Source organism: Dermacentor albipictus, chromosome 4 (genome assembly GCF_038994185.2).
Source record: "Dermacentor albipictus isolate Rhodes 1998 colony chromosome 4, USDA_Dalb.pri_finalv2, whole genome shotgun sequence".
Taxonomy (NCBI): Eukaryota; Metazoa; Arthropoda; class Arachnida; order Ixodida; family Ixodidae; genus Dermacentor; species Dermacentor albipictus.
The window spans coordinates 65,232,529-65,246,428 of NC_091824.1; the positions used below are offsets into that span (position 1 = coordinate 65,232,529).

At 50.2% G+C, this 13,900-nt stretch overlaps 1 protein-coding gene across 9 annotated transcripts in view; it reads left to right on the forward strand.

Moving 5' to 3' along the window:
• Nucleotides 1-13,900, forward strand: part of LOC139059125 (histone-lysine N-methyltransferase 2C-like) — a 243,738-nt gene that overhangs the window by 125,684 nt on the left and 104,154 nt on the right. For all 9 annotated transcript variants that reach the window (XM_070537047.1, XM_070537052.1, XM_070537053.1 and 6 more), the window contains one exon: nucleotides 11,329-12,257. In XM_070537047.1, coding sequence (XP_070393148.1) covers nucleotides 11,329-12,257 — 929 coding nt within the window. The remainder of the gene's footprint in view (nucleotides 1-11,328; nucleotides 12,258-13,900) is intronic.

Genomic DNA, 13,900 nt, shown 5'->3' on the forward strand with positions numbered 1-13,900 from the left:
TGGCGTACGCGTTGTCTGCTCAGTTCTTTGCACCTTGCGAGTCTGGATGTCTCCACTCGCCGTAATCTCGACGCATCAAAACAGGCACTATGGGGACATAGCAGTAGCGTGGCCGATCCCTACATTTGTGGACATCTCAGACCCGTGGCTAAGCATACCGAGCATCGGCGACATGAACATGGTGACCAATATTCACGCACAGAATCCTTGGACACGCGGCTAAGCTTTTCAGCACTCGGCCTTTAGTAATTCGTGACCAAGCTCATCGCGCACGCAATCCTTGGGCCCGTGGTTAAGCATTTCGCGCATAGGAGTATCCGACTCGACGATCAAGCACATTGCACGCGGACATTTTGGACCCTCGCCTAAGCATTTTATGCATTGACACCTCTGACTGAGCAATTAAGTACATCGAGCGTTGCCTCCTCGAGCCCACGTCTAGGCATTTCGTGCGTCGGCACCTTGGACTGCGCGACTAAGCACGTCGAGTGTCGACTCTTCGAGCCCGCGGCTAGTAATTACGTGCATCGGTGCTTCGGACTGTGCAAGTAAGCAAATCAAGTGTCTACTAATCGAGCCCACGACCAGGCATTTTGCGCATCGGTACCTCGGACTGTGCGGCTAGGCACTCCGCGCGTCAGCACCTTGAACTGCGCGACCAAGCACGTCAAGTGTTGGCTCCTTGTATCTGTGACTAGGCATTTCACACATCAGCACCTCAGACCCGCAACCAAGCACATTGTGCGTTTACTCTATTATCATATTGTCATGATATCTCGTAAGAATATCTATCATACTACCCTTTCATATAGAGAAGCTCATCGTGAGCTTTGTTCACTAGGCCCCTTGGGCTGGTACAGACACCTGGCTGCAGAAGTGATCGAGGCATCATACAAAAGTACGAGCTGGAAAGCACCTAGCAGCTGCATATCTATCACTGGCTCTCTGATCCTAAATTCCACAGGCATTGTCAAGGGAAGATGACTTGGAAGGCTGCTGAGACTCGGGGCCTTCATTCAGTAACATGGTCGATTCTACCAAAAGAAAAAAATGCCTCACTGATTGTACTGGAGACTGCTATCAGTGAGGCAGCCTGCAGCTACAACACTGGAACTATATTCATGTCCACACAGAGTTCTGCACCTCACTTGGTTTGAAACCCAGGCACCATGCTCTTCGTAGAGCAGCAGCGAAAAATGCCATGCAAAAAAAAAGGGGGGGTGGGGGGGGACAAGGCACACCGAACCAGAGGCCACATATACAAGCCCCACGTCCCACAAAACAACTCAATGACTACAAATTTGGGGACTTTTAGAAAACTGTAGTGAAGATGAAACTTTGAGAGCCGTTCCCTCAACTGTTTCTTTGCCTTCATGCTCAGTTTCTGGAGCCAATTTCTTTGTTACCGTTTAGCATATTCTAGCTCCATTCTTTTTTCACGTTCCTTGGGCTACAGTGCAGGTCGTGACAATCTCGCTTTCTTGACTTTTTATGAATTTATGATATGGCTATTCATCTACCTTGAAAGTGTGCTTGATAAGAAGGTAACATATAATAAATGACACTCCAAAAGATTGGTGTCACGAAAAATAAATAGTGCAAGACTGTCACGACCTTCAGCACACCTTTAGCTATGCAGTCAAATACTCAATGAGATATCCTGGCCACGGTGGTATTTCGATGGGGGCGAAATGCGAAAACACCCGTGCACTTAGATTTAGGTGCACGTTAAAGAACCCCATGTGGTCGAAATTTCCGGAGTCCTCCACTACGGCGTGCCTCATAATCAGAAAGTGGTTTTGGCACGTAAAACTCCATAATTTTTTAAATACTCAATGAGCCTTCTATTGCATTTTTTAACTACCCCAGGCCCTCCAGAAAGTTTGAGAGACAAGCATTCTGCTGAATAAAATTATGGAAGCATCAGGGAGACATTCTAAACATTTTTACCTATTTCCATCAAAATCCATGAAGAAATAAATAAGTTGATTTTCACAACCACATCCCCCTTGTCATGTCATGTCGGAAAAATGGAATCTTGATGTAATGACCGTGAATATACTGTATTTCTTTTGTGTATAACCCACCTCCTCGTGTAATCTGCCCCTCTAATTGCATTCAACATCCAATTTTCCGACTCCCATTGGGCGGCGAAAATGTCTGAAAAATTGGAGAATTCAGGGATTTTACGGGCCAAAACCACAATTTGATTGTGAGGCACGCCTTAGTGAGGGACTGCGCATTAGTTTTGGCCACCAGCGAATCTTTAATGTGCCCCCGGAGCATGGGACATGGGCTTTATTGCATTTCGCCCCCATCGAAATGCGGCCATTGTGACAGGGATTTGATTCCGCGACCTTGAGCTTAGCAGCACAACACCATAGCTGCTAAGCCACTCCGGCGTGTGAAAAAAGGGGAAGTCCTAAGAACGAATGCATGCCATTTACTGTCCTCAAGGGCTCAGATTGCCACAACCACAACTGCAGCGAACATCGAAGCAACTGGGCCCAGTGTTGCAGACTGCACGACAGTACAAAATGACCATATCACCACGCACCAAACATCACGGAGCCAAACACGAATGGCTGCAGTGGCAACAACTGGCTAAGGCTGTGAGGTAATGAAAGTGGCGGTGCTGGTGGCTTCAATTAATGTCATTTCGAACCTGTGGTCACCGCAAAAAGTAAAAAAAAAGAAAAAGAAGGAAAAAGAAAAGATCAGACAGCGAAGAGTTTCAGCGTCCACAATTTCAGACGTCCTTATTGACCCTTTTCATGGTGATCCTGTAGGCACTGTCATGTTTGATCACGTGGTGATGCGTCCATTGCCTGCTTCGGCTGCCTCTGTTACCTCTGTGTTTACAATGGATGTACATGACGCCGGTGTGACCTTGCAAACCTCTGTTTTGGTGGATATCGTAGAGTGTGACTGCGTGGGCAACATGCAAAGCTTTACCTACAGCTTCACAGGACATGTAAGTGCTTTCGGAGCTAATTACGCTTTGTCCAAATGGAGTGAGCAGTTTATACGGTGCTTGTACTAAAAGCCAGGCTAAATATGTACTCCAAGCTATGCTAACTTTCCGCTTATGAATTGAATCGGTATCAGTGTGTTTAGCTCTTCGTTCTTTGTTTAGCAAATACTTTTAAGCAGCAGTTTCTCACATTTCTGACTCAGTAAAGTTCCCTTGGCGGTCACTATCTGATTGCTTATTTTCAACCTGATCGGTCACGGGTGTGCTTAGTTGCCATATATTTGTTCTTGCGTTACATAAGACTTGTAATGTACCGTATTTACACGATTGTAAGTCGACCCCTTTTTTTAAATTTGAAAGTCTGAAGTTGGGGGGTCGACTTACAATCGAAACCGAAACATGGCCCCGCCAAAAAAAGCGATACCAACGGAATCTACAACGTAGTTAGAATTTTATGTTTGCTCTGTGGCCCTACCCGTATCTTTTCGCTATCCCGCGTGTTTGTACGCTTTTCGGAAGGGTTCTTCAACATTTTTGAGAGTTTTACAGTGCATGCAACGCTCATGGGGGGGTGTCGATAGTTGATGGAAGCGCCGCTGTTCCCATTTGCGGCGGCACCCTCAGAACGGCGGCGCTTGCGGGGAGTATCGGTAGTTCATGGAAGAGCCTTTTTATTCTATGGAAGAGCACTCATCGCTCGCTGGCTGCTCATGGGCTGCTCTTTCTCTGTTTGAAGGCATTGGTATTGGTTTGACGCGTTCCACTTGACTGCCGGCTACGTGCTACTTCTATGCTTCCCCAGTCGTCATGAGTGCTCCAGGCCCACTAATCGTTCGGCACTCGTTCACAGCAGCGTTCAAGAGGGCTGCCATCCTTTACGCAGAAGAAACAAATCACTGCACAGCGGGCCGCAATTTCGATGTTTCTAAACGGGTGGTGCGAGAGTGGCGACTGCAGCGAAGCGAAATTTTCACCTGTGACAAGTGAGAAATTTCCCACGTGCCAAAGTCTGGACGCTTTCCGGAGCTGTAGTCTAAGCTTGCGGCATACGTCGCTGAAATGCGTGATCGGTCCCTGCCAGTGAAGTGCGACGTGGTCATGAAACAAGCCCGGACCTTCGCCTTAATTTTAAGGTTCTGCTCCGCCGCGAGTACAACGAGTGGCTGGCGGCAGAAGACTGCGAAATTACGCCAACTGGACCTGTCAAAAGAGCCTCCCTGACGGCTGCGTGTGGTTGGGTGCATTGGGCGTGGGCTGCTGTTCTGCAAGATGTCCTGGTGCGGTCGTTTGCCAAATTTAAAATTTCGCTGGACTACGACGCGCTGTGGGACCGCAGCAACGATGACAGCACTAGTGAAGACGAGTAGTCCAGTGACCATGTCAGCTACTAATAAATTTTCGTTATCGAATGTGCCCTCGGGTATGCTCTCTTATTTTTTTTTCGGTCACGCGATATGGGGGGGGGTTCGACTTACATTCGAGTCGACTTACAATCGTGTAAATACGGTAGATGGTCTGTACTTTGTAATATCGGTAGTGTGGTGAAGAGGAAGACGAAGAAGGCGCTCTTGTGTCGGCTGTGTGCGCAATCAGCGTTCGCCTACTGCCAGTGCGACTAGGCTGTGCCTAGTGCCTTATAATAAATCATCTTATTACATTTGGTGGAAGGTGCTGCACTCCCTGACCTCACCCTGGAGCTTCGCAGCCGAACTTTAACATCTGCTCCAGCCGCTACTATGAACGACGCTCCCAACAATCCGCTTGGCGCATCTGCCGCTCCTGTCATGTACGGCGGCATGCAACGGCAGCGGGACCCTCCTGTTTTTAGCGGATCAGGTGAGACTGACGTAGAAGATTGGCTCTCTACCTACGAGCGCGTCAGTGAACACAAGTGGGATGACCCGACGAAGCTCCGTAGCGTCATCTTCTATCTTGCTGACGTTGCGAACCTCTGATTCCACAATCACGAACGGGAACTGCAAACCTGGTTCGCTTTCAAAACTGCATTCGCGGAAGTCTTCGGTCGCCCAGCCTTGCGAAAACTCCGTGCTGAACAGCGCCTCCGCCAGCGCGCTCAACAGCCCGGCGAGACCTATACTAGTTACATAGAGGATGTCGTTGATATTTGCGCCCGTGTCGATTCCACCATGACTGAAGAGGACAAGGTGAAGCACATCCTCAACGGCATCGAGGACGACGCATTTCAAATGCTCCTGGCATAGAACCCTACTTCTGTTGCAGCTGTCGTCACTCTTTGCCAGAGCTTCGATGAGCTGCATCGACAAAGGGTCCTTGCGCGCAGCGCTCTCGCACCTGGCGACTCTCTGGCGGGCCTCACGCTTCGCTCAAACACTACGCCAGCAGCATCGCTCTCTGTTGAGATTAAGGATTTCATTCGTGAGGAGGTGGCGCGCCAATTGTCTATGCTCCTCTCAACGATGGACCTCCCCAGCCTGACACATCTCTGGCTGCTCCCATTAGGCAGGCCATTCGCGAGGAACTTGCTGGGTCTTTACCTTTCGCCCAACCCTGCCCTCGCGTGGCTGCACCTCTGACCTATGCAGAAGTCGCCGCCGACCTGCGCCGCCGCCGTTCTCGTTTCCGGCGCCAATGCGACTTCAAGCTGCACCTCCCCCCGTGTCGTCTCCCATTCCATCTCGACGCCCAGTTCAAACCCCTTGGCGCACACGCGACAACCGACCCATATGCTTTGCTTGCGGTGTTGCCGGCCACGTTGCGCGCTTCTGCCATCGTCGCATGCCACCTGCTAACGCTACTGTCGCACCGCCTGGATATGCCTATTCCCATGATACTACCGGGCATGCGATGCTTCCCGACCACGAGTTTTCGCCGCCTCCTCGACGCCCTGTCGGCACCCATCGTTCGCCATCACCACGTCGTCGCTCACTTTCCCCCTTACGTCGCCGCCAGTCATCTAGCGAGGGAAACTAGTTGCTGCAGTTCCGCAGGCACGAACTGCAAGCTTCGCGACTTCTACAAGGCCTGCGCAGTCGCCATGCAGTTTATTGGACGTTTTGGTCGAAGGAACTGCCGCAATTGCCCTTATTGATACTGGGGCTGCAGTTTCTGTTATCGACGAAAAGCGTTGTCGCAGCCTCCATAATGTCACAACGCCGTTATCTGGTATGCTTCTAAGCACCGCGACTGTGCAGCATATAGCCCCGCTTGCTCAATGTACTACAAGGGTGGTCATCGACGGCATTGTCTATGTTGTTGAATTTCTCGTGTTGTCATCATGTTCACATGACATTATTCTCGGCTGGGACTTCTTGTCTCACCATCGTGCCATCATCGACTGTGCCCGGGCCGAAGTGGTGCTCTTTCCGCTTGCCGATGCCCCGCTGCCTGACCCCTCTGAACAAAAAGCCTCCAAGCTCACAATTGTGTTCAATACGGACATACCACCCGACATGTGTGTGCTTGTGCCCGTCTCTTGCTCTAACGCGCCAGACGCTACAGTACTTTTTACACTGTCGCCGATCTTTCTACGTCGTAAGGCCCTACCTCTCCCATTTGCCGTCCTCACCACTGTGTCTGGATTATCCTCAATGCTTGTGTGTAACCCGTCTCACTACCATGTGACGTTACTGCGCGGCGAATCACTCGGTCGTGTTCAGCCCCTTGACCCGCTTCACATTCTCGACGTTTCCAACGACACGGCCTGTTATGAACTCGACGCCCTCACTTCTCCCGTGCCGTGCACATCATCATCATTATTGTCGTCGTCGTCAGACGTTCTTGAATCTGTCGTAGACCCCGATCTGCCGCCTCCATATCGCCAGCAAGTCCTTGCGCTTCTTCAGAATTTTCGCTCGTCGTTTGACTGTGACCAACTATCTCTGGGGCGTATGGCAACCGTCACTCACAGCGTACACACTGGTTCCCATCCTCCTTTACGCCAGTGACCATACCGCGTGTCGGCAGCCGAGCGACAGATCATTAACGAGCAGGTCAACGACATACTGCAACGTGGCGTCATTCGCCCTTCCCACAGTCCTTGGGCGTCTCCTGTAGTATTAGTGCGCAAGAAGGACGGGTCAATACGCTTCTGTGTGGATTACCGTCGACTCAATAAGATCACTCGTAAAGATGTCTATCCGCTGCCTCGGATAGATGACGCCCTCGACTCCTTGCAAGGCGCGGAGTACTTCTCATCTTTGGATCTTTGCTCCGGCTATTGGGAAGTGCCGATGGCAAATGATGACTGTGAGAAGACAGCTTTCATCACGCCCGATGGCTTGTACGAATTTACCGTAATGCCATTCGGGCTCTGCAACGCGCCCGCTACTTTCGAACGTATGATGGACACCATCCTTCGCAACTACAAGTGGAAAACATGTCTGTGCTACCTTGATGATATCGTGGTGTTTTCGCCAGATTTCCCGACGCACCTCGTTCGCTTGCGTGAGATACTGACCTGCCTCACCTCTGCTGGCCTCCAACTTAACATCAAAAAGTGCCGTTTTGCTGCTCGCAAGTTAACAATATTGGGTCACGTTGTATCGAAGGACAGTGTGCTTCCTGACCCAGCCAAGCTTCGCGCGGTCGCAGAGTTTCCGACGCCCACTACTCTTAAGGCGCTCCGCAGCTTTATAGGGCTCTGCTCTTACTTTCGGCGTTTTGTGCGCAATTTTGCGACTATCATCGCACCACTAACCAATTTGCTTACCGCTACCAACGGCATCTACGCGTGGTCAACTTCCTGTGACGAAGCCTTCCAGCAACTACGTCGCCTACTTACTTCGCCACTGATTCTTCGACACTACGATCCCACAGCACCTACAGAGGTACATACGGACGCCAGCGGTATCGGACTTGGTGCAGTCCTCGCACAACGGAAAGACAGCTATGACGAGTACGTCGTCGCATATGCGAGCCGCACTTTAAAAAAGGCAGAAGCCAACTACTCTGTAACAAAAAAGGAGTGCTTGGCCATTATTTGGGCGCTCGTCAAATTTCGTCTGTACCTATATGGTCGCCCTTTTGACATTGTCACCGACCACCATTCACTTTGCTGGCTGTCCTCGTTGAAGGATCCGTCAGGTTGCCTAGGCCGATGGGCACTCCGCTTACAAGAATATGATATCCGCGTTGCCTACCGATCGGGCAGAAAGCACTCTGACGCCGATGCGCTTTCCCGATCGCCGCTACCTTGTGATGTGGCTTCAGTGTCTCCGCTCTTCGCATCCATGTCAGCCTTCAACGTCACTGATATGCCAGATGAGCAGCGTAAGGATCCCCTGCTTTCAACTATGGTAAATTTCCTCCACGACCCATCCGCCACACCCTCTTCTTGAACACTTCGTTGCTAAGCCGCTCACTTTACTGTCTGCGACAACGTTCGTTACCACAGAAATTATTTGCCTGATGGTCGCAAATGGCTCCTGGTGATACCACGACACATGCGTTCTGACATATGCGCCTATTTTCATGCTGCTCCTCATAATGGTCATGCCGGTGTTCTGAAAACGTATACTCGGCTAAGGCAGCGTTCTACTGGCACAGCATGTATCACTTCGTGCGCCAGTACGTACGGGCTTGCATGGCATGCCAACGGCGTAAAATCCCACAGCGCCCTCCTGGTGAGCTATAGCCGCTGCCCTGCTCGGCTCGGCCCTTCGATCGCGTCGGCATAGACCTATAAGGGCCGCTTCCCTGCAGCTCCTCGGGTAACCGATGGATAATTGTAGGTGTCGACTACATGACGCGCTCCGCCGAGACTGCCGCTCTCCCGGCAGCCTCTGCGCGCGAAGTTGTGTTCTTCATCTTGTGGAACTTCGTTCTTCGACATGGCGCACCACGTGAACTGCTCAGCGACAGGGGACGTGTCTTGTCCGAAGTCATCCAAGCCCTTGTCGCTGCATGCAGCATCGTTCACCGCAAGTCTACAGCCTACCACCCGCAAACGAACGGCTTGACAGAGAGGTTCAACCGCACACTCGGTGACATGTTGACTATGTACGTCGCCTCGGATCACAGTAACTGGGACACTGTTTTGCCGTTCGTCACGTATGCCTATAATACGGCCACACAAGCTACCACTGGCTTTTCGCCCTTTTTTCTGCTGTATGGACGAGAGCCCTCGTGTAATATGGACACAATGCTCCCATACCGACCTGACGCTTCCGAATGCACGCCTGTGTCTGAAGCCGCCAAATACGCCGAGGACTATAGGCAGCTCGTGCAAACCCTTACGACCGCTGCTCAAGGTCGTCAAAAGCTGTGGCGTGACAGTGGTGCGCTTACACCAGTTTTCCCGACTGGTTCCCTTGTTTGGTTGTGGGTCCCGCCTCACAGCCCTGGCCTTTCGACCAAACTCCTTGCACGCTATGATGGCCCCTACCGCGTCATAGACCGTACCTCCGCTGTCACCTATGTTGTAGAACCTGTGACACCTTCACCCGACCATAGGTATCGCGGGCGTGACACGGTTCATGTCAACCGACTTAAGCCGTACTATGACCCCCTCATCCTACCTATGCCGTAAGTCGCCATGATGGCTCCTCTTCTCTCCCGGGGGCCATTGTGGTGAAGAGGAAGACGAAGAAGGCGCTTTTGTGTCGGCTGTGCGCGCGATCAGCGTTCGCCTACTGCCAGTGCGATTAGACTGTGCCTAGTGCCTTATAATAAATCATCTTATTACAGTAGCAAATACTAATTATCATTAGTCACTGGCTTACTCTGTGGACCGTTAGAAAACGTTCAGCTTTGAATGTTAGTGTTTTGTCGGTGTAGTCACCATCACCCATGCCTCAGTGCATTGATTCAAGTATGCTTTCGTTCGCTTATTGTTGATACGTTGGCGATAGAGTGACCTTAGGTCTGTGTGTGATTTGGGGTGGAGGTGAGTAAACAATGTGAGAGAAACTTACTATATGCCAAGAAACGACGCTGCTCCCTTTGTCTCCATATAACCAGTGGTACTCACTTGTGCAGACGTTCTGGGGTTGAAGCTCCTTTTGAGGAGGTTAGTGAAATAACGATGGCAGATAAGTGATGTTCTTATTTTTTAAATCCTCGAGGAAAGTCGTGCATCACGAAGAACTGGCAACACAGGCAGTCCTTATGTAGCAGTGGCTTCGTGAACTTGGACACACAAATTCATTTCACTCCTTAATATGCCAGTCACAAATTTTGCAGCTGACTACTGCGCACGTCTTCTCTCCGCCATTCTACATTTTGCGGCATGAATGAAGTGCAGTGCGTTAGCGAAAACCCAGTTGCATTTCCGACAGCTGGTTGCACAGAAGCAGGGCAAAAGTAGTAATGTTTTCGTATTCGGGCTCTTTCGCTGAGGCAACGTGCTGCGCACCGCCGAAAGTGCCATCTTGTTTCTCTAGAGCAAACTGCTCTGCGAAAAGGGTCAATACATTGGCTCTATAGGGCATATGATGGTGCTGCGAAGGCATACAAATAATCACATCCCGGGAAGAAAAAAAAAAAGTCTACACTTTTGTGAAAATAAATGCATACAACAATGCTCAAACTTCGTAAAAACAGTTTTCATTGGCAGAAGCATGACTCGTCCATATCATGCCTTCAGCCAGTGACTCGGTTCCCCATCTCTTCAGCTATGCTGATAACCTTGAGCTGAGTTCTGGGTCGCATGGTGCTGCATGCACAATTTGCTACCAACAAAGCTAAAACTCAAAATGGCGAGGGGAAAAGAGGAGGAAAGGGGGCGATTATGAAAGAGGAGAAAAGAGAGCTTCGACACTTGGAGGTGGGGAAGGGGTGGGGTTCCTTAGGAGATAATGAAACTTTGGGCGGCGGAGATTTCTGCCTTGAGGTGCGGCTTCACAGTAGGGCATTGAGCCACACCTCCAGGTGAAATTCGCCTATAACCCTCACCCCAACTCCACTGTTAAAATTTTTAAATTCCTGCTGCATGTTATTTGCACAAAAATACAAAATATTATTGGATGTAACAAAGTAAATCTAAAATTTTTCTTGCAAATGGCAGTGTCTAATGAATATATGTTTATAACCTACATCGGAATAATGAAGGTATATTCATGTTGGATGCGACTTCTTTGCAATGAAGCTCGAGTGTAATGCCTGTTGCTTGTTTATGATCGTAGTTGCACAGGGCAGACTATCAGTGGCCGAAGATGTGAAGCTGCATGTTTTTTTCTCCTGGTCCTGCTGCTTTGCTTTGGAGAAAAAGGAGCCCTGTTTATTGTCCGTGCACAAGGTCTTTATTAGGATTTGTGACTTTGGCATTATGACTCTCGCACAGTTTAGCTTGGATAGCGAGCCTTTAGAAATAGGCACCGCTTGCCTTGCAAGTTTTGGTAATCTCCTGTTTTGTCTTTGTCTTTTTTTATAATCAGGTCTTGGAAACGATTTCAACATACTTGAGTATGCTGACCCGGAGCTGGATCGGGCCTTTGTAGGAGAAGGCGAAAAGAGCAATATCCTCGACGAGCACCTTGATCTGGACGACAAAGAAGACGACCTGGATGAAGTCGGGCGTCAGGAAACGGACACCAAAGACGAAGATGGAGCCATGCCTCAGGAAGGTGGGGGTGTTAAACAGGAACCCACGGTCAAGGAAGAGGGGCGAAAGATGGAAGACCGCAAACCGACGAGTTTGGGCTTTTCAACGTTTTCAGCAGAAGGTAATGTTTCAAGCCAACAGCAACCTGCGCTAGCACAGCAGCAAGAACAGCAACAGCAGCAAGGACAGCAGCAGCAACTCATGCAGCGTCAGCGTCAGCAGCAGCAGCAGCCACAGCAGATACCCAAAATGCCCGTGTTTGAGAATCGGCCACCTATGAATGTAGTCCCTACAGCATCCTTCACAATGCCGGCGCAGCACCTGGGTCTTCGGGGGATGCGACCACCACCGCCTTACACAGGCGGCTCTGGTGCCATGCCAGGTGTTCGCATGATGGGCCAAGCCATGCCGGGGGTGGCCATGAGTCACCTGAGAGGTTCCTTAGCGGGCATGCGTCCCCCAGGAGCCGGTGTGCCCGTTGCGGCGGTGGCCATGGGTGGAAGTCTGAGTGGGCCGCCCGGTGAGCAGCGGCCTTTGCTGCTGCAAGAGCAGCCCTTGCTCCTGGAGGACTTGGTGGAGCAGGAGAAGAGGGAGCAGCGAAAGCAGAGCGGAGAGGCTGCCACGGCATCCCTGCTTAGTGACGTGGACTTTGAGCGCCTCAAGGCCGACGTACTCTCAGGCCCACCTGATGACAGCATTGGAGCACCGGCACCTGTCATGTCCCAGGCATCTCTTCTACCTGCTATGCCACAACAGCATCCTGTGAGTGAGATGTGCCTGGTAGTTCTACTGAGCCCTCGACTTTTGGTCCAAATTAGTCCCAATTGTACTCCATTTCATACATAGCAGGCAGCGCTATTAGGGCTATAGAGACTCCTGTCACTGCTTGCATTCACAAACAAATAGTGTGTCACAGATGAAAGAAAAAGATAGTATATGTCACATAATTTGGTGTAATCGTAAGTCACATACTTTTGTGCTGCTCACATGTACAGCTAACCTCGATATAATGAACTTCAACGAAATTCTTGATATTAGAAAGTATTCAGCTTTTTATAACTTCTTGTCCGTAGAATACCATGTACAGCAGAACCTTGTTGACATGTTCCTGTTACATACGTTTTCCCGGTGCCAATGTTCGCCATTGTAAAAACAAAAAAATGACCCAATAGAGCTACGAGCATTCATATCATTCATATGTTCCTGGAAAATAGGATTTTTCGGCATCAGTGTTCAGTACGTCGCCAAACTGTGATCGTATGATACGTTTTCCAGCTGCTAGATCTCATGTAAACGAGAAAATGTGCGAGGTGCGGTTGACCGAGAACTGTATATAGCCGCCTGTGTCATGTGAAAACGACGGTGCACAGTTTCTTATTCTGGTATACCAGAAAATGTCCGCCCGGGTCGTCGCGCGCTGCTTTCACAGCTATCACCGCCAAACCTTTTCACGATCGACGACACGCCACACGTGGTCCCGAACTACCGCTTTATTTCCCGAACGCCAACCTTCCGCACCACACAACCACACTCCGAGTTCTCCCGTTCGCCACGCTCTCCCCGCACACTCGCATGCTCGCGCCGCTGTCCTCTCCACACTCACTCCACCTGTTCACCGCTCAGTCAACTACCGTCGATCTCGCGCCTGGCCTCCGAGAACTGTGGCTCCTCATCGCGGGTCTTGGGTTTGATTGTCCCGGCCCTTGTGCGTCACAAGCTATTGTGATAAGCATCTTCGCCTATCGTGGTGCTTGGTGCCATTGGTAGCGTACTGCATGCTTTTAGCAGCTGATAATCTAAATGAGCCGCCGCTCCCTGCTGCAGGCGGTGCGATGTGGGCATCACGTTTCAATTTGGTGCCATCCGGTGTTGCCCACCAGCTCGATTTCGTTTTGGTTTCCCATGATCCTCTTAAAACAACACGCAATAGGAAAACAAGAAAACTCGTCTCGTTCCGCCAGAGCACCACCAGCTGGATGGGCCTCGGCGTCTCATGCCGTAACGATCCTGCACGAGGCTTCGCTTTACGTAGATGTCAACAATAGTTGAGTCGGTCAAATTTTTTTACTTGCTTCAGATCGTAAGTTTTCCCGGTTAGTACATTTTTTTCTTGCGGCTTTTTCTAAAACGTATGAACAAGGTTCTACTGTATTTTGAGACTCAATATAACAAAGTGCTTTTGCCCGATTTCAATATAACGAAATTTCACTGTATTGCTAAGGAATGTTGAGACAATAAATGGGAACTTCCGTGACCGCAGGTGGTCAAATGGTTGAAAAACATGCGACTGAGTCTGATCGCTGAAACAGAGCAGCATCATGTTCTGTATAAAGTTCAAGAGTGATAAGATCCCATTGCACCCTCCGCGCTGCGTGCTTTAGGTGCAAGTGAAAACGTGCAAGGGT